At 43.4% G+C, this 22,176-nt stretch overlaps 1 protein-coding gene across 1 annotated transcript in view; it reads left to right on the top strand.

The window, feature by feature from the left end:
• Positions 1-22,176, top strand: part of CEMIP (cell migration inducing hyaluronidase 1) — a 76,912-nt gene that overhangs the window by 29,727 nt on the left and 25,009 nt on the right. The window contains exons 5-14 of the mRNA XM_058811175.1: positions 260-398; positions 1,163-1,399; positions 1,755-1,934; positions 5,875-5,945; positions 6,692-6,787; positions 7,414-7,535; positions 9,727-9,868; positions 10,695-10,886; positions 18,798-18,973; positions 19,540-19,749. Coding sequence (XP_058667158.1) covers positions 260-398; positions 1,163-1,399; positions 1,755-1,934; positions 5,875-5,945; positions 6,692-6,787; positions 7,414-7,535; positions 9,727-9,868; positions 10,695-10,886; positions 18,798-18,973; positions 19,540-19,749 — 1,565 coding nt within the window. The remainder of the gene's footprint in view (positions 1-259; positions 399-1,162; positions 1,400-1,754; positions 1,935-5,874; positions 5,946-6,691; positions 6,788-7,413; positions 7,536-9,726; positions 9,869-10,694; positions 10,887-18,797; positions 18,974-19,539; positions 19,750-22,176) is intronic.

The following is a 22,176-nucleotide window of genomic DNA, read 5'->3' as shown; positions in this document are numbered from 1 at the left end:
CTGGCATGAATAGCTTTCATTCATCTTAACTCTAGATTTCTTAGTTTTGAATTGGTCCTCTTCCATGTAAATTTTATTTGCACTCTTCAAGACCTCGACTGAATAAAAACCAATGTTTTCAAGAATTGTATTGAGACCTGTTTTGGGGTGTATGAAGAGAAAAATTTCAAAAACTGAGATGTCAGTTTAGCACAATGATACCACAACCTCACATGAGCTGCTGGGTGATAAAGCAAATGTCATAACCTTCTCTATTTAGGAAAACTGGTGATCAAAGATGATGTGCAGCCCATCATTCTGCGTACAAGACACATCCTCATTGAGAATGATGGAGAGCTGCACATTGGCAGTGAGCTGTGCCCTTACCAAGGCAATGTGGCTATCATCTTATATGGGCGGTATGTATGCATGGTAAAATACTACCTTAGAACCTTCTGGCATCTCTCTTCCATGTCAGGGAATGAAAATGTTCCTTAAAATTGCATGTTCTCATGTATACTTATCATCAGTGCTCTGTGGAACGTTCAGTAGCTTTTTAAACAATTTAAATGGCCCACAAAATTGATGCAGGTTTGGGATTTTTTCTGTTCTACTGGGATATGAACACTGGGGTGTTTGGGCATGCTAGAGAATCAGCAAGCACCTTCCCACAACTCAAACTGATTTTCCAGAGTAGGCTTGTTTTTGTCTGAAAGTTCTCCTCTCTAAACCTCCTTTCTTTCTGTATGGGAATTGTGAGCTGAAGGATAATACATTTGTCTTGCAGATTGGTACAGGATCTCTTAAAATTTCAAGGATGCTAAATTAATATTTAACAACCGCTGGACCTCTTAGCTCCTGGCTAGGGTCTTGCCTACCTCCAGAATTAAAAAAACACAGAAGTGCCATTCAGTCTGGGCTCCAGGCCTCCTCTGGCCTGGATATAATGAATATAGCATGTATAAGCCATGTTTCAGATTGCTTTTAGCCCTTGATAGCTGCTACTATTTTTTAGAAAAATTATTTTCTGTAGAACTTGGGCAGCTCCTGATTCTTGGAATACCTGAAAGAAATGCACAGCAAACTTTGAGCCTTCTCTCCTTGGGTCATGGCAGCACAAGGAGAGGGTTCCTTGACTCAGAACAAACCCAAACCTGCTCCCTTTCCTCCCTTCCTGCCCTAGAGCGGATGACGGCAGCCAGCCAGATCCTTACTTTGGGCAGAAGTACCTTGGAGTCAGCAAAGGCGGCACCCTTGAGATCCACGGAAAGAAAAAGCTCTCCTGGACTTTCCTCAACAAGACTCTCCATCCTGGTGGCATGGAAGAAGGTGGCTATTACTTCGAGAGGAGCTGGGGCCACCGGGGTGTCATTGTCCACGTCATTGACCCAAGGACAGGGACAGTTGTCCATTCAGATCGGTGAGTGACCCTCTGGCTGCCTGGGTGAGAGGATCTGGGGGAGCAGGCTGGGGACAGCATCTCAGCAAGCCCAAGCACACACATTTCAGCATCTTGTTCAAATGGGTGCAATTGCATGTCTGTACAATTCCTCCTAGACCACAGAGTGAGCAGTGTTATACCTTGCAGTTTGTCAATTAGGGTTTAATCAATTTGGTTTCACAGACACCCTGGTAGACAAGTGCTTTTGCAGCAGGGTAACATTACAGTGAGCAGCAATACAAAAGAGTACTTTCTTTACAGCACTTGCTTTTCAGTACATAAAGGTGTGGTGATTGCTGCAGTAAATGTTTATGGGTGTTTTTGATCGTTTCAGGTTTGATACCTACAGAGCAAAAGAGGAAAGTGTCCGCCTGGCTCAGTATCTGGGGAGAGTTGCAAATGGCATGATCCTGTCGGTCGCAGTGAATGATGAAGGATCCAGAAACTTGGATGACTTGGCCAGGAAAGCAATGACCAAACTGGGCAGCAAGCATTTCCTCCACCTTGGGTTTAGGTATGTGCCAGTCCTGCCAGTTCTCCCAGCACAGAGGCTTTATTATGTTCCTGAGATGTCCAAATAGTTCCACTCTTTCAAAGTCACAAAGTTCTTTCACATGGGAAAAAAAAAAAAAAAAAAGAGGGAAACATCTCAATGTGCATTTTTAGCAGTTAATTGGATAGTTTCAGATGCACTCAGAGTCTATATTGGGTATTTTTATTAGCAGATTGAGGAATAGCATATGATTCACATTAAAAAAGATGGTTTTCCAAGACATTGTTCCCACAGGTTGCTTATCCAATTTATTTTCAAGCCATCCCCCAAAGATTTAAGAGGCATATTCATACACACAGGGAGGATTAGATGTGCTGAGCATTAAGGAGGGTACAATAATTGCTGTGTAGCCCTGGCTACATACAAACACACATACAGCACATTTCTCTGCTTGTCCAGTACAGGTCTGGGAACTTGTGCAGCACAGAAATTCAGCAAACATGGATTTATGGTGTGGACTGTAAATACTTCTGTGGCCAAAACAGTGTCTGTGTTGGCACACAGACTGTTGAGAATATTTGCTATTTACCCAACTGTAGCCATTATATTTTCTGTGTTTATCTGAATTTATGTAGGCTTTTTTTTATGAGGCACTAAGAGAGTGTCTGCAGAACACACACACACACAGAATCTGCCTTGTAGGGAGAAGTGTTTCAATACAGGAGTTTATGGAAAGAGACATCTGTCAGCTGGGCACACACAGATGGAGCAAGATCTGGGGTGGGTGATGGAGAGGTTGTGTCAAAAGTTACAGGGGCTCCTGGGCACCAGACAACACATTTCAAAGAATCAAACAAGGAGGGCAGAAATGGTCTCCAAAACCAGGCTCTCTCCATCAGTGCAATTCTTAGTCTCAAATCTAGACCCCATATTAGAGCCCAGTAGCCTGCTGGGTGTTTTTTCAAATGCTGGAATTAAAGAAACAGAATATGAATTTTGAACATTATACTCTTTTTTCCCCCAATGATGCTACAGGAAGGAATTGATGGTTTTTGCATATGTTTATAAAAGTAAATTGCACTTGATATTTTTTAGGCCGCTGTGGTGTTTTAATGCAAGTTTCTCATCATTTTGCCATCAATGTTTTTAATGGAAATACTGCAGAAATTCATCCATGGAAGTGTGACTTTCAGTGTTACTATTGCTTACAGTCAAAAAGCTAATCCTTGCCATGCTGTTATCTGAAATACCACAAAATTGCATTCCATGAATTATAGAGACATGTGGATAAATAATGAGGTAGTAATTGGCCAACACTGTCTTCCACCAGCACACTGGCGTGTGGAAAAATATCTGGTGCTTTATTTAAAAGAGCATATTTTTAGGAGTGTTCTCAGAGTTTAAGTTCATCAATTCTCAAAAACCACATTGTCTGGATGGCAGCTGGGGCCTGACTTAGAAAGGAGTTTGATGGCACAGTGGAACACAGGCAGCTTTAGGTGTGTCCAGGCTTTTCCTCTAAAGAAAATTGAACTTTCCCTTCAGTGTAACAAGATTCAGATTATAGTGGTTTACATTTCAGGTACATCTATGACTATGAATTAGGATGTATGCACTTGACAGGTACTTTTGGAAATTTTTTTTCAGTACCTTAGAAAAAAATTGTTCGGAATGAGAAAATTACACACGTGTGTACACATTTCACCCTCTGTGGCCATGGCAGGCTCTGACTGAGCAGAGCAGATGGATTTTTATTTCTAACACTCCTGTCAGCACTCCCTGCCCAGCACTGGGGTTTGCTGGCTGCTCCTGCTCAATCCTGGCTGTCAAATCTTCCCAGCTCCTGAGGATGGCTGGGGCTGGCCATGGGCATCCCTGGGAGAAGAACATTGCGATTCAGTCGTAGATTGTGTTGGTTTCTGGAGGGGGTGTTGGTGGGGGTTAATGGGCAAATTCCTGTCCGTCTCCACTTGCTCAGTGCTCAACCAGATTGTAAAGTTGTGCAACTCCCCCTTGCTGTAGCAGAGCCGATGCACAATGCTGATTTATTCAGAAATGTTTCTATGCCCCTGGAATCTCTTTTAATCCCTATTTGCTGGGACCAGAACATTCATTAGGAATGAAAGGAAAATCTTGCATTCCTCTCCTATTGTTTTCTTTCTGAAAAGTGTGTTTACTCTTTCAGTGTGAGCCATTTTCCCCCCTTTTACTAATAAATGAAGAGAAAGCCTTTTTGCACTTGATGACATAGTTATTCTCTTTGGAATTCCACATAAATATCTCCTGCTTGGCTCTGGATTTCCTGGTCGCTTCATTTCATACAGCCCAAACAGATTGCATGTGTCCTTATGTGTCAGGGTTGAACAACTTTAAAACAATTTTTAGTGGCAAAATAACAGGGAGAAACAAGTATTTTAACACACGAAATGGGGCCAAACCTTGAGCTGCAGAAGTGAATAACTCCTCATTCTTCAAAATTTTGAGATTATTTTTGAGGCATCATAATATTTTGTCATTTGTTTCAAATTTGGTTTACCAAAGTAATAATAATAATAATAATAATAATAATAATAATAATAATAATAATAATAATAACATCTATCCTGAGTGCTGAGTGATAAAGTGTCCTTCCTGCTCCCATCCCCCTCTCTCCCTGGATGGAGATCACAGCCTGTCAGTGCCTTCAGCAATTGGCACAAAGGCAGATTTTCCAGCAGGAGCATCTGGCCGGCTGGCAGCTCCTGAGGCAGTGGTGCTGGCAGCTCCCACCCAGCCTGGCCAGGGCTGGGGCTGAGGATGCTGCTGGGACAGTGTCCCCTTGAGCAGCCGTGTCCGCCAGGGCCATGGCACAGCCTGGGCTGCACCAGAGCTCACCCCGAGCCTGCCCCTGCTGCCCCCACAGCAGCAAAGCCCAGCAAATCCCAGCTCATGATTTGGGTGTGTTTTAGTGGCTCTCTGTCAATGTCTGTATGTGTTTTATTCTAGAGTTCCAAACCACTCTCTGGTTTGGAACTTCACTTGCACCAATGTAAGGTGACCTGCAAGACTCCTGATGCAATTGAAATGACCAGATGTTTATAACTATAGAGACATGACCTAATCCATGGGAGTTTTTGGTAATTCAAGGCAGTCTTCCTACCACCCTAAAAGCATATTTTTTATTCTCTTACTCATTAAGAGCAGATATGCCTGAACTACCTCTACTTTGAAGATAAAAATTGCCCCTGACCCCTCCTAATTGGGTTCAGCCCCAAGGCTGGGAGGCACTTTAGTCCCTGTCTCCATTGTTTTCTGATCCTCCAGGGTGGCTTATAGCTACTGAACCCACTTGATCAAAAACCATCAGATGATAATGAACTGAATTCTGGCTTGGGATCAGGTTTGAATAGACAATTCAGAGCTGTAAACCTTTATCCTTGTTCAATGTTCAATATTCAAAGAAGGAAACCAGATATGCAGAGACTATCTAAGAATTTTTACTGTCCTTTGCCAGCCAGTCTGTCTATTAGAAATTCTCATGGGTCATTCCAAAGACAATTGTCATATACAAGGTTTCAGCATGAGCTAAATTTATTTAAGCAGAAGTGGCTTCTTTTCATATTCTTCAGTGTATACACACGTACACACACACAGAGGATTTATTTTCAGGCTCCCCAAGGAGTTGTCAGTGTCTCTTGGGTCTGTCATACACAAGTTTCTTCAAACATTCATTTAAAAAACAAACACACTTGTTGCAGGCATGTTTTAAGTGGGTATTTGTCTTCAAATTTGCTTCTCTTCTGATATATTTACTGAAGAAATATGGAGTGTTAAGATAATATTAATTTTAACTATTCTGCCTGTGACACTAATGAGACTGTTTTGGATGTGGTGCCTTTGAGAAATTTAGGACTGTTGGGCTATAAGAAATATCCATCTCATACTTGACATTACTTGATCATTTCTCATTTTCATTTTCCAGGCACCCCTGGAGTTTTATTACCATTAAAGGAAATCCCTCCTCTTCTGTTGAAGACCACATTGAATATCAAGGTATTTAATGCACAAAATTCTGTCTTGACGTGATGTCTGGGAGTTACTGGAGTTATAGCTGAGATTAATTTGGTCAATGGTGTTTTTTACTTCCCACTGCATTACATCAAGGTATGAGCAATTGGTGCTTTGACACATTTAATTGAATGCTCTCTTTATATATTGCTTCTTCCCACTAATGCATCTGAAGCAGCTGAGTGAGGGATAGCTTAGGTTATCCAAACCTCTAGATAAAAGGTGAGATCCTGCACCAGTGCAAATCCATGTAACTTCACTGAGCTCAGATACTGCCTCTCTTAAGACACAAATCTGTGGAACAGACCCAGTTCACTCACACCAGCTGAAAATTTAATCAGTGTATCCTGAATTAGCAGCCTCAAGTCCTCCTGTGAACACTGTTGACTCTTCTGTCTTCTTATGACATGAAAAACACAGCTTGCTACAACATTAAATAAAAATAACAATGTAATAGTAATATATAACAAATAATTGTGGGCTTTATCCTCTCTTGATTTTTGAAAGTTTTTCTTCCTCATTATCCATGCAGTTACAAAAATATCTGAAGCCTCCTTGAAGATTAGTACATTTTTCCGGAAGTTGTGCAGGGTAAATTTTGAATAATGTAGTCAAAGCATGCAAATAAGCACAGAGACGGTTATTTTCAGTTCTTACTCTTATCAATTGCACTCAATGATTTTTCCAATTGATTTCAATGATTTTACCAAATATTTTGGTTTTTTTAACAGGTCACAAAGGTTCAGCTGTGGCCAAAGTATTCAAACTATTCAAAGCTGAGAATGGAGAACATTTCAACGTCTCTTCAACGAGCGAGTGGGTTCAAGGTGAGGGGTCTGTGGGTTATTTCACTTGGTGCTAGGCAGCTGACAAATAGGGTGAATAATCCTTTTTCCTGCAATCCTTTTCCATTTGGGAAGAGCGGCCTTGCCAGCTGCTATTTATGTCATCACTAAACCAATTAATGAACACTTACAGATTCTTCCCCCAGTTGTCTCTAGGACCCTCTGAATAACTGGGATCCTTTTTCCTTTTCTGCACTGGGTATGAAATTCCATCTCCTTTGGTCTCAGAGATGACACACAAACTCTTCTTTTCCCTGCACAGTCATCATGTCCATGTTTCAGATAAAACACAGTAGCTGGTGCAACTTGATCTGAAGATCAGAGGAGGCAGCTAGGGCAGACACAGATCCAAAATCTGTATCTATTAATAATGCTTACAGTGCACACGCCAATTATGAAGCTTTTAATAACTCTGCTCTCCCCTGGCTGGTTGCACTTCACAGCATCATTAAAAGTGGCTGACAGACTGGCAGGAAGAGGCATGAATCAGATCATCAGTGAAGAAACTTGTGAACGATATCCGAGATCGCATTTATGCTTCGTGCATTTTTGCTGCACTCATTAAGCTTGGCTTTCAAATGTCTATACTTGTTTGCACTTGTCTCCAGATGTAGAATGGACAGAGTGGTTTGAGAAGCCTGACAAAGCGAGATCTAAGGACATGGAGAAGCTGTCTGACTTCAAAGCTGCTCATCCTGACAAAATCTGCAGGCAGCCCGTTGACATCCAGGTAGGCAGGCTAACCACTTGCTTCAGAGGGGCAAGTCTTCTTTGCACTGGCACTGAACTCCCAAAATAATTGTGCTTGTCAGTAATTTTTGTTTCTAAATAAAATACACCAATTATTTTACCACTCTAATATATAACCCATGAGATCTTGTATACAGTCTCGTGTTGTTCTGGGACAAATTTGATGGAATTGAGTTCCTTTCAGTAAATTCCAGCTCCTGGCATGAAAAGGTGTACAGATGGGTCATGGACAGCGCAGATGCTATAATGAAATATGTGGTTCCCTGCTGGATGATTAAAAGGAGAAAGCACATGAAAATTTCAAAGGTTTTAAATGGTCCTGGAATGGACCCGACCTAAAAAATTAATCACAAAATGCAACAAGATAGTGCATCTACCAGCTGTAGCAGGTGGTCAAAATTATTGGTGAGCTTTCAGCCATTTCTTGAAACCAATTGTTTTATCTCTGTGGAAAGAAATTTGAATTCTGTTTGGAGCTAAGCATTATAATTACGCCATCAGGCCAGCACGCTGAGGAACACTGAGATATCTTTTGTGACACTGCATAAAACCTCTTTAAGGACAAAAAAGCCTAGCAAGAAATGAGGGTATTTTTTTGTATGTATTCACCATATACTTTTTATGTCTACCTGGTAAAAACACTATAGCAGAAGCATTGCCCAGAAAAAGACAATAAAATCCTTCACATCTGTGTGAGGCTGAGCCCAAAGTTCCTGTGTGCTCTGAGCCAGTGGAGTTGTTCTTATTCACAAGAATGTGGCTATTGAAGTAAATGGGAATGCTGACTGTATGAGTGAAAGTTTCCAGGGCTAGATGTTATAAAGGATCTCTCTTGAACAGAAAGGAAAAACCTGCCCTATAATTTTCTGCCAGGTCTTACCAAATCCACATTCATTTCTGCTTCCATATACGTGTATTAGAAGTGACAACTTAGTTCAAAACAGGGGTCAGATTTTATGATACATCCCCTTCTAGAATGCATGTTAAAACAGAAAGAAGATATTCTTCTGCTCTAGAAGCAAACCTTTTTTTTCCCTCTTCTGTGAAATAAGTTATTTTTTTCTTTTTTTCCCTCCATGTATATTAAAAGCGAGACCTTTTTCAATTTATCCTGCAGATCTTAGGGCAAATCCTTAGGTACTGTAATCTGGTGCTGCTCATTGCTTTTACAAAGCTGCACTGATTTATAGCAGCTGGCCTGGCCCAGCTCTGGAACATGGGAGAAAATTGAAGATATGATGATGATAATAACAGCAGAACAGCACAGCCAGAGGCACATTCCTCCAGCTGACGGTGCTAATTCCACACATGGCAGCAGGGGTGGGTTCATTAATAAGGAAAGCCTGCATGAGTGAGAGAATCAGGATCAGCCCCTTCATGGAAAGATGGCTTTTCTCCTGCTGCCTTGCCAAAATGCACGTGGTATTTGGATTGCCCCATGCAGTGCAACACATTTTTGTGAAAGGGTCGAGAGAAATGCAAGCTCTGGAGACAGAATGTGAAATTTGACATGACCCTGAGACGTTGCCCCAGCAGGAACAGCAGAGAGGTTTCATACCTCACTGCTTCTTGGCATGATACAGCTTTGAGAAGATAACAACTTCTCAAGGCAGCTCTACAGGCTGGTGCTTGCCTGTGAGGAAAGGCCACTTTCTCCTTGTTTCTTTTGGAACAGGCAGCAGTGTTGCAGCACCCTTGGGATTTTTTTGGGAGACTGATCCATGCAATGGAGAAATGAAACCCCTAGCCCCTCTCCTCTGCAAGGTTCATCCAGAGCCCAGCCACAAGCAATGGAATGAGAGCAGTGCAGAGGCTTGAAGCCATGGGTTCATCTGGGTGCAAACATCCGTGTTCAACGTTTCCATCTGCCCTCAAACCAGTGGCAAGAGAAAATCCAGGGCACCGAGGCAGCTGTTTGTGAAGCTCCCAAACTCCTCCCAAACAGCCCATGGTCTCATACAGACACAGGAAAAGGCGTGCACCGCAGCAGGAGCTGTGTGTGAGCAGCAGCTGGAAGTGCTGCCTGGAGGGCACAGACACAGGGGTTTGCTAGGCAGTGCTTGTGCCACCACCCAAAACAAAGCAAAGGCCTCTTCTGATGGCTCAGATGTTTTGGGCAAATCCCTTCACCTCACAGCAGCACCTGAGTTGTATTTCCATCCCTTTTCCAGGCAATGACTCTTGATGGAGCAGATTTAACCACGGAGGTTTTCTACAAGGGCGGCCACGATTACCAATTCCTGTGCCACGGCAAGGACCAGACAGGAGAGGGCTGCCACAACTACAGAGTCAGGTTCCTGTGTGGCAAATCTGGTACGTGCCCCATCACTGAAAGACAGAACTGAGAACAGCAGAAATCCCTCACGGCTGGCTCCTTCTTGGTGTCACAACTACTTCTGTAATTTTTCCAAGCTAAAGCTTTGGGCTGGGCTATGGACACGAATTCAGATAGAATAGCTGAAGATTTATCTCAGGAAAAGTTCCTGAGCACTAACAGAAGCAGCAGGGTGGTTTTTCAAATACCCAGCAAGTCTGTGAGAAATGTTTGACAAGTTCTTTCCTGTAAATTCCTTGTCTTTTTCAAAAACATTTTGGGATGACGTAGGATTAGTCAATCAGAACCTGTGAAGACAACAGGGTTTGAAACTGTCATTTTGTAGTTAATCATTCCAACACTCCTGTCCTTACCCTGGTCATTAGACAGGTCACTAGGATATTTGGTGCTGGCAGGAAAAGAAGGGTGGCAAACGTGTTGTTTTGCTGGAAAAAACCATCATTAGGTTAGAGACCACTTGGCTGCTGGAAAAACAACAGCACCCAACGCCCACAGGAGCTGCTGCTAAGTAGGTGTGGTGAGAATGAGCCACTAAGAGCTACATTTAAATTTATCCTGGTGTTAGTGGAAAATCCACCTGCCTGCAACTGAAGAAAAGTACTTTCCTGTTTTCTTGCTTGTCAAGCCAAAGCCAGTAAAAAACATGTTTGAAGGAGTTAACTTTTTTTTTTTCTTTTTAACATGAGAAAATAATAATTTTTGGTGGCGCTCCAAGGAGGGCTTGTGGGGGGAAGAAGAAAGGAAAGAACAAACTTTTTCTGATGAGATTGTCTGAATTGCCCACCATGCATTTTGGGTTTTCAGTGAAACCGAAGCTGACGGTGACTGTGGACACCAACGTGAACAGCACGATCCTGAACCTGGTGGATGATGTGAGCTCCTGGAGCCCTGGGGACAGGCTGGTGGTGGCCAGCACTGACTACTCCATGTACCAGGCTGAGGAGTTCCAGGTGCTGCCCTGCAGAACCTGCAAGCCCACCCAGGTCAAGGTAGCAGGTGAGCTGCTTCATCTTATCACTCTGGTGTTGCAGTTCACAAATTCTGTCATTTGCACTGAGATAGCTCCAAGAAAAACTGAAAAATGTTGAAAGACACCTGGATTTGATGGCTGGTTGTTAGATGCTTTTGGGATACATAACTTTCATGCTTGATAACGACCTAATTTGATTTTGGTTCCTTTCTGCCTTCTCTTTTCATAGCTGACTCCATTTTTGTCCCCAAGCGTGCTATTGAGTGGGTGAATTCACTTAAGAGGAACAGATACATGTTATGAATTTGGGATTTGCAATAACTGCATTTGAAACGACACTTCCTAGAAAGCAGATGAGCACAACTGATGGGAAGAGGGAGCAAGGGCAGGAGCAGCCTGTGAGACACTGTAAGGCTACGAAGTAATTTCCAGCTGGCTGCTTTCCTAAATTCTATTTAACAAGAACTGTAATCTTACGTTTTAGAAACACTGTTTTGTACTGCTGAAGCTACTGTTTCCCGTTCACTGTGTCTCCAGAGAGTGTTGCTTAGAGGTGATGTGTTAACCAAACATTTCTGGCAGGCAGTGAGTTTTCCTGAGCCTCTGCCCTGGGGAGATGGAGTGCAGGGTGCTGCCAGGGCCAGCCTGAGAAGGAGGAGTGGGAGCCTTTGTAGAGCCCCAGCATTTTCCTCTTGTAGGTAACCAGCTCAAATGCAAAACAAATTGCTTTTGATTAATGGATTTTGTAGTCCAATAGTTGTATTGGACTCTGGACACAGAATCCAATTAAGAAGCATAACTATGATGAAGCACAGACTATTACCGGCACGAGCATGAAACTAAAACCCAGAGTGTGAGATTAAATCTTCACTTGAGTCTGTGAAGTTGTCTTTCCCTTCTAGAACCTTGTTTTGGCACACTGATAAGCAGAGCATGGAAATTGCACATGAACTGCCCCTTATCTGAATAGATGAGGATTATTTTGCTACTGTAATTTACAAAAGCAAACATTATTTTACAGTGTAAAAGTCTGTAGTAGGTGAGTCTGTCTTTCAGAGGCAGGATCTGCCTGCTGGTAAATCATGCCTGTGACTTTATCTTTGCTTGCACACTGGCTGTTGCTCTCGACAGAGGTCTTGCTGCATTTACAGTAAGACCTTTCTGAGAAACCATGGGGGCACTTGGAACATCCGATGCACCAGGGAGTTCACTTGGTTCTCTGAAATGAACCACTTCAGCGTTATCTCTGATGCAACCTCTTCTGGCAGGTACCAGCACACTTCCTTTGGCAGCTGCCTCCCCACAGAGCTTTGGCCATCATTGTTGGAGATGTGCATTAGGCCAAGAAAAATGTTATTCACAGTCTGAATGTATCATGGTCTTATGACTTCAAATGTCTAGTGCTTTCAAAGAAGATGCATTTCCAAGCTGAATATTTTTCTTGAGCAACTTTTGAGCTGTTGGACTCAGACTGGTATGATACAAGTCACATAGTAAAGATGGTCTTGAAAGATTGCCAGTGAAAATAAGGATGGTATAGGAGTCCTGGGCTTCCCATAATCTGAGGGATCTGTGGAATTCATGTAGTTGCATTCATCTTCTGCAACAGTGGCAGCTAGGTTAGTTTAAGGAAACAAATAATGGGTTAAAAACAACAAAAAAGTTCATGTGAATTTCAAGCAAAGAAGCAGTGGAAACACTTGTTAAAGTAATTGTGCTCTTGGTCTCCAATTTCTCTTTAGGAGAATTAGGACATTCCTTTTATTACCACAAATGACATGAATACCAGGGCCAAAGTCTCTCCTCTCTTATATCCAGGCAACTCCATTGACGTCAATGGGATTTCACTGATTTATAAATCCAGGCAAAATTTAGTCCAATTATAAAAATCACTTCCAACTTTCTTGTAACAAAACCACATTCACACTAGAAAACAAAGCAATCTGCTTGAATCCAGGTTCAGTCTAGATGAAATACAAGCTGGCAAGGCTGAGATGTCCCCTGCCTTAGGGGCCAGGAGGTCCCTGAGCTGCTGTGCCTGGCCATGGTGCCTCTTCGTCCCCTGTGCCATGGCAGGTAATAAGCCAGAATAAGGATCACTAATGGCCCCTGCTCTTAGCACAGGTGTAATTGGGTGTAGAATAACATTAATCATAAATGTCTGCCTGCCTTTTGCTGTGGAGGTAGGCAAGATTGCTTTGCTCCTCCTGAGAAAAGCCTTCCACACGTACATTTGTACACAGGATCTCAGAGGGGGTGTCATTTGTAATAAGTGAAAAGGCTTAATTTTCCTAAGAGGTTTAGTTTAGCAGCTGAGAACTCCAAAAGTTTGCCCTTCGAAAGACAAATGATAAAACCATTCCTACCCGTGATGATTTATTTCCCTTTTAATCTTTATTTTTCTCCTTTCTATTTATTTTTAAAATGAAACGTAAATGTCAGATCTGAACTACTTAAGAGTCTCTTTGTTATAAAAAAAGGGAGAAAACCTCTGCTTTGTGGACAGCCAGTTTGGTGTGGCAGCCACTTGGCATACCAAGGTTTAATATAATTTATGCTCTCATAATTTAATGGTATTTTAATAGACATGGTTTAGCATATTGTGCCAAAAAAGTCAAACTCATTAGTTAGCTCATGTCCTATTTATATTTGATACTTCCTGCTGAAACTCAGACTTTCTTTACTGCCTAGAAATGGATTGATTAGAGCTTTTCAAAAGAACTTAAGGGAGTTAATACTCAGTTGCCATCAGGTTCTAGGAGGATTTAGTTATTTAACTATGGACATCTGCAAATCTCAGTGCAGAAAGTGAGGGAGGGCACACAGGCTCTGATCTTTTGCACTTTTCACTGGAGTAACTGCCCTAATGTACAGACTGTGTCTCCCATGGGTAAGTGTGGTTTGCATGAGGACCCAGAGCTGCAGTTCTGCTCCCAAATGCTCACTCCCTTAAAGGGAGCTTTTCCCTCCATGTGCTTTCTTTGTTTAACTCTTTTTTTTTTTTTTTTTTTTTAACTCATCATTTTTTGTGCCTAGATAATTTTCACTGTGGGAACAGATTAAAAGTGTTTGATCTCCCAACTTCACAAGGTTTGGGGAGGGACAACAGTGCAGGGCAAAGGGAGGGAGGAAGGAAGGGTTGTGTTGTTATGATAGAACTGGATAGTAGGAAAGATCAAGTATTTTGTCTAGTTTCTCTGGGAAACAAGTCTTATCTTCATCTTGGTTGCTCTGTATGAAGTTTCTACTAATGCTGATAAGTTTCACCATGGAACAGAAATGATGAAGTGCTCTTTTGTGCTCCTATATGCTCTTGATAAAGGATGAAAAAACTGTTTGTGCCTGGCATAATTACTCCAATTATCCCACATGCTGGGGAACCTATGAATTCAAGCACACATCTCTTCAGTCCTGCTTATTGGGTTGCAAATATTAGAGAGATAAGGAGTTTACTGTGATCTTGTTCATACAGAGAACTTTGAATTAAAAGTATAAATATGTAGTTGTCTCACAAATTCACAGCCTGTGTCAGCATTCATCTGGTGCTGTAAGGATGGGAAAATTTACTCCACTATCAAAATTCAGATATTTTTAGAGATTTAGGGTGTTCTGTTCAGAAGTTGGCATCATTTTGGCTGGAACTTGACAAAGGCTCTTTTTTTAAGGCAACCCTGGTGCTTGAGGGCAGGGCAGGGAATCTTGTGAAATTATAATTTCCAGCAGTCTTTCAGAGCTCTTTCTACCTTGGGGCATTGCCTGGGAGCTGAGCTGACAGAATCTAATTCAGGTTTACATAGATGTTCATAAGGGTAGAATTTGTGCCTGATTGCTGTTATGTCTATTTGCTGAAAACTTAATTTTCCATGTAAAAATTATTAATTGGAGGAATATTTGTTGATTAGGACATCAGTTTGTGCTGTGTGGCTCAAGGAGCCAGCCAGCTCACCCAAACCATGCTGAGTTACAGGCTTAGGGATGCAACAGCAAACCCCAGCAAGATAATTCAGAATAATGAGGATTTGAAAGATGCCAGCATGAACATTTGTTTGTTATTAAATATAAGCCATAGGGGCATTACCACCAGTGATGACAAGTGCTTGGCAAAAATGATAAATCTGTCAGATCTGGGCTGGCATCTGCAATGAGTTGAACTGACATTAAAGATGCCTTGAAGGAGTCGCTGTCACTGGATTATGGGTTGAGCAGACAAATTGTGTTTGGAATTTGCCTTAAAAACTTGATTAGGAAACATCAAAAGACCATGAGGTACTGGGTCTTATCCCTAGAGAGCCCAAAGGAGAAGAAAAGACACTTCAGAGAAAAAAAAAAAATACTCCAGGAGAATCCCAGCTTTACTTATCTTCACCAAATCCAGACCTTCAAGTGCTGGTTTCACTTCTCAAAGGCAGATTTAGCAGTTTGGGCCATTTAGAGCCGAGGGATTTAGGAATGCATGAGTGTACCTGGGAGGGTTTTCTGAGAGATCTAACCCACCAGATCTGAGCACTCTTCCACATTTGCAGCAGTTGAAATAGTTTCAAAATCCCACCCTTCCCAGGTTTGATAAGGCCAAAGACCCAGGTTTTATGGCTGGCTTCACATGTGGCAAGTTTTCCTTTGTACCATTTGCTTTGAATTGCTTTGTGTACATAAGCATGCCCTTGCTGAGTGGATCATCTTATGTTTATTTTAATGTACATTTCCTTTTAATAATTACCTTATCCTTACCAACAACTGACTTCAATAGCCACTGCCTTGAGTAATGAGCACAGGAATGTGCTCATATTTTGCTGAATCAAGACTTCCACCAGGCAAGCCCATGTATGAAGGAAGTTTTCCCTGTGAATTGGTGTTGTGCTGACTGGAGGCACTGCTCTGACACATGCAGCAGCACAGCCAAGCTGCTTTTCCTGTGGCTCTGTGGTGGGGAGATGTGATCTGTGCCACTGCAAGGCTGTGTTTGGTTTAGATTACAGCATGGCACAAGGCTGGCAGGGCAGTCTCTGATCTGTGCCACTGCAAGGCTGTGTTTGGTTTAGATTACAGCATGGCACAAGGCTGGCAGGGCAGTCTCTGATCTGTGCCACTGCAAGGCTGTGTTTGGTTTAGATTACAGCATGGCACAAGGCTGGCAGGGCAGTCTCTGATCTGTGCCACTGCAAGGCTGTGCTTGGTTTAGATTACAGCATGGCACAAGGCTGGCAGGGCAGTCTCTGTCCATGAGGGATGCAGCAAACCCTCACCCAAAGCAGGAGAAGGTGAATCAGTGGCCTCAGGGCTTGGTGGTGGTTGGGAAATCACAGCGCTGCCTTTGATGCTGAAGCAGCAACACATCCCTCCCGCTTTCAAAGCACAGGGTTGCCTTTTTAGCATCAAACCACTTCAGTGCCCGTTTGCAAACCCCTGGCTGGGGTTTGCCCGTGGTCAGTGCTCAGGGTCTCAGATCTCCTGGCTGCTCTCTGGGAAGGCCCCATGTGCCAGCTGGGAGCAGCAGCCAGACTCCAAACTTGTGGCTGTGCAGAGTGAGATGGTGTGAGCTCCCTAAACCCTCCACAGAGCAAGCAGACTCTTCTGTGGGTTTTCTCCCTGCCCACCACCAGACATGCCCCAGGCAGTGCCACATGTGTGTAAATGCCCCTCACAGTGCTCCAGGTCCCATGGGAAGTGCCCAGTGTTGTAGTGCTGGTTCCCAGCACTCATTTACAACACACAAGGGCTCCCATGCCAGCCTCTGTCTCTTTTCAACCCTGTTTCTGACGGGAGCTTGAATTTCTGTCTGCCTTGAGAAGTGGTTTGTTTTTCAGAACTCTATTAAAGGAGCTATTATTCAAAATCTGCTTTTACTCTGTAAGGGGATTGCTTTCCGTCTCTCCTTTTATCTCCAAACATGTCAAATCAGCAAAAGCATGGAGTGAAAAACATGCACCCAAGAAGTTATATTTAGAAACTGGTTAGTCTGTATTTAACATTCCTGTCAGTGCTTACCCTGTTTTGCATGTCTGGACTGGTGTTAAATTAAATTAAATACATGCAAGCATGACATTTATTATTCTAGAGCTCAGCACAGGAATAACAAAACTGCCTATCTAATTTCACTGCCACAAATCCTGGAGATGTGGCTTCAAATTGTATGTTCTTATGATTATCTAAAATCCTTCCTGCATTTCAGTAAATCAAGGAGGGGTCAGCTCTGGGGAAAACTGAAAAATAACAGCTTAAAAAAGGTTCCATAAGGAGAAGGCTGTGCTCCTTTGCAGATTCACTCAAAGCTCCAGCATGGGGTATCCTCATGTGGAGGGCACTCACTGCAGTGGCTTTTTTCATGTATATGGATAAAGGAAGCAGAGCTGCTGGTTTTTGGGTGGGTTGAGTCTGGTTTTGGCCACACACCTGATGAGGCTCACTGGCTGCAGGGCAACAACATGGGCATGGGGAAGTCCAGGATTTTCTAGGGAGACAATTGAAAAAGTGGGAGAGGTGCAAATCCAGGGTCCCTTGCAGCCCTTCATTTCTGAGATGAGCAGGCAGCTCTTTGGCCACCATCACTGCCCTAGTTAACAGAGAGTGTTTTTCACAAGATGAGATGGTTTTGAAGGCAGAGGTGCACAGGCAGAAGGCACATTGTGGTGTGAACCCAGTCCCACAAGGCAGCAGTGGGAGAGCAGGGTGGAGCACTCACCCTTCCCAAACCCCAGTATTGCCATCAAATTACTCCTGCTTCCAGACGAGGAGGGAGTGAATGGTGTTTGCTTATCTTTTTCATACATTCATAGCATCATATTTTGGTTAAAAATAATATTGGTTCAGTGTTCAAAATCCTCCCCTTGACTTGGCACTTCTGCTGAAGCATAAAGTGCTGTGCAGGGATAGCCAGGCTTCAGGCTTGCCATTTGTTTCTAATTAAGGATTTGAACGATTCAATGGAAATTAAATACATGCAAGTGTAGCATTCCTCAAAGTTCAGTGTTTACTTAAAGAGTTTATTACTTATTTTTACTGGAATAATACAGAATGGAGTCAGTAAGGTGAACCTTTTCCCAGCTGACTTTTCTCTGCAAAAACCTGCGGAAGGAAGGAGGTAGTAGGAATATTTTTGAATGAAATTACAGCAAAGAGATACTTTGCTTTCTAGACATCCCCACTGCTTGGACTTCCCCCCTTTTTGGTCAGGCCAGGGAAAGTTTTCTGTGCTTTTAACCCCTCTGTGGAGGAGGGTGTGTGTGGAAGATGTTATTAACAGCTTTGCTTGGCAAAGAAAGGTGTGGCTTGGGGTAGATGGAAGGTCCCATTGACTCTGCCTGCACTAGGGCAGGAGGAAGCCTTGGGAGCAAGTTGGAGATGTGAGGGTAGATCTAAAATGGAGAGGTTTGGGAGGCCAGGGAGTCTGAGGTTTTACAGCCCACAAACTTGGTGCGGGGCTGTGATTGTCACAATTCCTACAGGGCTTTCTGCCCACTCTGCTCCTTGCTGGCATCAACAGCCATGGTGTTAGCAGGATCTGGCTGATGCCTGCCCAAGAGCAGTACTGTGGGGTTTGAGCAGCTCCCCGTGTCTCACTATGGGAAATGTTGTGCTTACCTTGGTGATTTACACTTTCCACAGCTGCATCATCAGGGCTTTTTTGCACTTGATGTTCACACACAGCCACTTGTAATCCACAGTTCCTTTTCAAGGTAGGAAATGTGTTTTGTCTAAGAGACTGTTGGTTTAACCCCCTGGACAAATGAAGTAACCCAAGACCAAAAATCCCACTTCCTCCATTGCAAACATCCCACCAAGACCTTGGGTGTGACCTGTGCTCCAGCCTTTCCTCCTCTGAGGTGTCAGCCAGCACTTTGTGCTGACTGGGTTGCTCCTTTCATGAGCCCCACCACAGGAAGCCCAGGGAAGGCAGCAGCAGAGGCAGAGTAACCTGAGAGTGGATCTGGTTCCTTTAGGGAAGGCCACGTACCTGCACATGGGCGAGGTGGTGGACGGCGTGGACATGCGGGCGGAGGTGGGGCTGCTGAGCCGCAACGTGCTGGTGATGGGAGAGATGGAGCAGCAGTGCTACGAGTACAGCAGCAAGCTCTGCTCCTTCTTTGACTTCGACACCTTCGGCGGACACATCAAGGTGAGCCTGGAGCCCTTGGCTTTGTCCTTTCCTCCTTTCAGCCACGCCTTCACATAGCAAGGGAGGCGAGACACAGGAAGGGAAAAATTCCCCATCAGCCATTGAGCAAACAAGCTCTCCCCACAGTACAGCAGATCCACCCTCTGGCTGCTGCCTGTCCTTCAGCTTCGAAGTGCATGTCATGCCCCTGCAGACATTGAGGCTGATGATCAATACACCTGACATGAATTCTCCACATCCCAATCCCAGTTTTCCCTAGATTTTTGTGGCACTTAGCCCAAGAAGTTTGATTTGAACCCAGCTGGCTAAAACACATGGAAAATGATAAATATAAATTGCTTTCCTTCTACAATTAAATGTGTCTGAGTCAGCAGTGGGGAAATCAAAGAGCAGCTCTGGTCTCCTTAGCCACCCTGCCCTCTCTCCCTCACCCTGCAGCCCCACACTCCCCTCCACACAGTAAATCCTTCAGCAGATACAATGCAGCCCTTTCTATGCCTGTGTTCCCTCTCTTTGCCCTCAACAGATTTTTTGTGTTTCTTGACTGCTGTTCTTTTGTTCTCCAGATTGGTCTTGATTTTAAGGCTACCCACATTGAAGGTCTGGAACTGAAGTACATGGGGCAGCAGACAATGGGGCATTACCCCATTCATTTCCATATGGCTGGAGATGTGGATGAGAAAGGAGGCTACAACCCTCCAACCTATGTGAAGGACACCTCCATCCACCACACCTTCTCCCGCTGTGTCACAGTCCATGGATCCAATGGTTTACTGGTAAGAAGTTCCAGTGTCTGCCTTAGAGATGAAGACAGCAGGGAAAAAAACTTCCTCATAGCATGAATGCAGCTTAATTATTGCAGAATGATGTGTTTTATTGTTAAAGCCAAAGCCTGGCTCTTCCCACCCTGCATACACAAGGAGTATCCCAAGCTGCCAGTGTGGCACTGCAGGCTGTGTGTGACTCAGAGTGGGCAGAGCATTTGTCTGGGCACTGCAGACCAGCCCATCCCTAATGAGTGGTTGCATCTTTCTGCAGACACGGAGTTTGCTATTTAAAGAGGATAATCAGAAGCTTTAAGTGTGTGCCTCATCTTTCCTGTAACAGAGGTTTGGGCTTGTAATGCCAGTCATAGCATTAAGCACTCACAGAGCTGTGATTTGCTGGAGTTGCACTCCATAACAAGAAATCCTTTAGGATAAATCTCTAGAATGACTGATGGATACTAGACAAGACACAGCACAGCATAAATGTCAAGAACATGTTCAGATTCTCCCCAGATCTAGGGGTGGCTTTGTTTTTGGGGTAAGCATGCTGGACCTGTTGTTTGTGAACAGAAAGGGACTTGTGGGTGATGTGATGGTTAGAGGCTGTCTTGGGCATGGTGATCACAAAATTGCAGAAGTTTTCTATTCTTGGAGAAGTAAGGAGGGGGGTCAGCAGAACTGCTGCCCTGGATTTCCAGAGGGCAGAGTTTGGCCTGTTTGGGAACCTGGTTGACAGAGTTGACAGGCAGGTCCTGAAGGGCAGAAGAGTCCAGGGGGAGTGGATGATCCTCAAGAAGCAAATCTTAAAGGTGCAGGATTTCTCTGGGCAAAGGACTCTCACCAATTTAGTGAGAGTGAGAAATGGCAGTGTATTCCGAAAGAAAAAAGTATATCCAAGCCTTGAAGAGGAGAACTTGTACTGTCAAGAGCCCTGCTGCTATATATAACAGAATTTTAGTGGAAACGTAATTGGCAGTTGCAACCTGGATGGTGACTGTACATTAGGAGTTCATACCTCTAGAAGTGCCAACACTTGAAGGGAGAGTCTCAGGATAATTAAAATGCACAGAAGTTGAACAAAGGGCACTTAAATTGCAGTTCCAGAAGCAGACCAGCTTTTATCTGCTATTTATGAATCTGAGGTTTTGGGTTTGACCTCTGTCCTTCTAAGTTTATAATGTGATCTTGAAAACTTACCATGAACATGCTTCTGAAATGGAGAGACATTTTACTGTATAAATTATATAAGTCACTTAGGGTCATGTGGCATTTGCCCAGTCTGAAGCTGCCAGTAGAGGGGTTTGGTACACAATGAATGTGCAGAGTTGGTTTGTGCCAAACCAAATACCCAGAGCCTGGCATTTTTCTTGTCAGTCAGAGGGATGGGTTCATGCAGAGAATTTGGAAATAGTTTTGTCCCTTGTGCTTTCTCTGGGCAACAACTGTGCCATGGGGGATCTGTGGTATAGGAGTCTATGTGCTCAGGCTTTTCCAGCTGAGGTGGCAAAGTGAAATTCAGACAGGCTGATAGAACTGATGAAAGTGACCTGATTCTGTTGCTGTTATTGAACAACCACCATTCCCTAAATGATCATACTTTGCCTCTGTGACAAGGCACCCAAGAGAAATCTTGTAATTTAGGACAGTATTTAGTCAATATAATCCTTCTTGATTTTAGTTTCTCAAAATGTGTGAATATGAAGCTTTAGCTTTACTTGTTTTGGGTTTTTTTAACCTCATCATTATTGCTGATGGCTGAAAAGAAAGCCTCAGTGAATTAAAGCAATCTGATCAAGTTTGTTCAGTTACATCACAGAAAATGTGCTCCAAATGTTGCATCACTTAGGTGTTGTTCCATGGCTCCGATACACATCTGCAGTCAGCAGCTCCATGCCTTGATCCATCAGGTGATCCTACCACAATCTCCTCATCTGCTTTCTGACTCTCATTTCCTTCCTTCTGCACCAGATATATTCAAAGACACCTACAAGGGTTTCTGATGACTACAGTAGTAATTGTACACATTTCCCAGCTGCCTATTGTCTTTTTACTTGGGCAGCACCAGCTGTTTCTACATGCAGGAGCACCACTCATGCAAACAGAGATGAGCTCTGTCTTTCCCCAGGTATCATCCATTCCCTCTGACATCAGGTAGATCCAAAGTGCCCTCTGCTGAGGGACAATTTGCCTTTATGATGTGCACACTTTGGGAATAGCCATAAAAATTCTAGCTGGATTATTAAACCTCAGCATAGCACAGCACTGAATGATGTCCTTAACATTGAGCTGTTGATTTCAGAGCTGCTTCTTGCATGAGTGTTGTAGAGCCCCTGTGAAAATGTTTTTAATAAATGGGAGAGGGGCATCAGTTGTTTTATACTGTCATTAAAGCAGGCAGGTAATTTACATACAATTTCTCCTGCTTGCTTTGCTGTT

The sequence above is a fragment of the Ammospiza caudacuta genome, chromosome 10 (assembly GCF_027887145.1).
Source record: "Ammospiza caudacuta isolate bAmmCau1 chromosome 10, bAmmCau1.pri, whole genome shotgun sequence".
NCBI classification, from domain to species: Eukaryota; Metazoa; Chordata; class Aves; order Passeriformes; family Passerellidae; genus Ammospiza; species Ammospiza caudacuta.
Note: the sequence above shows the minus strand (reverse complement) of the source record. Positions and strands in the feature narration are given on the sequence as shown.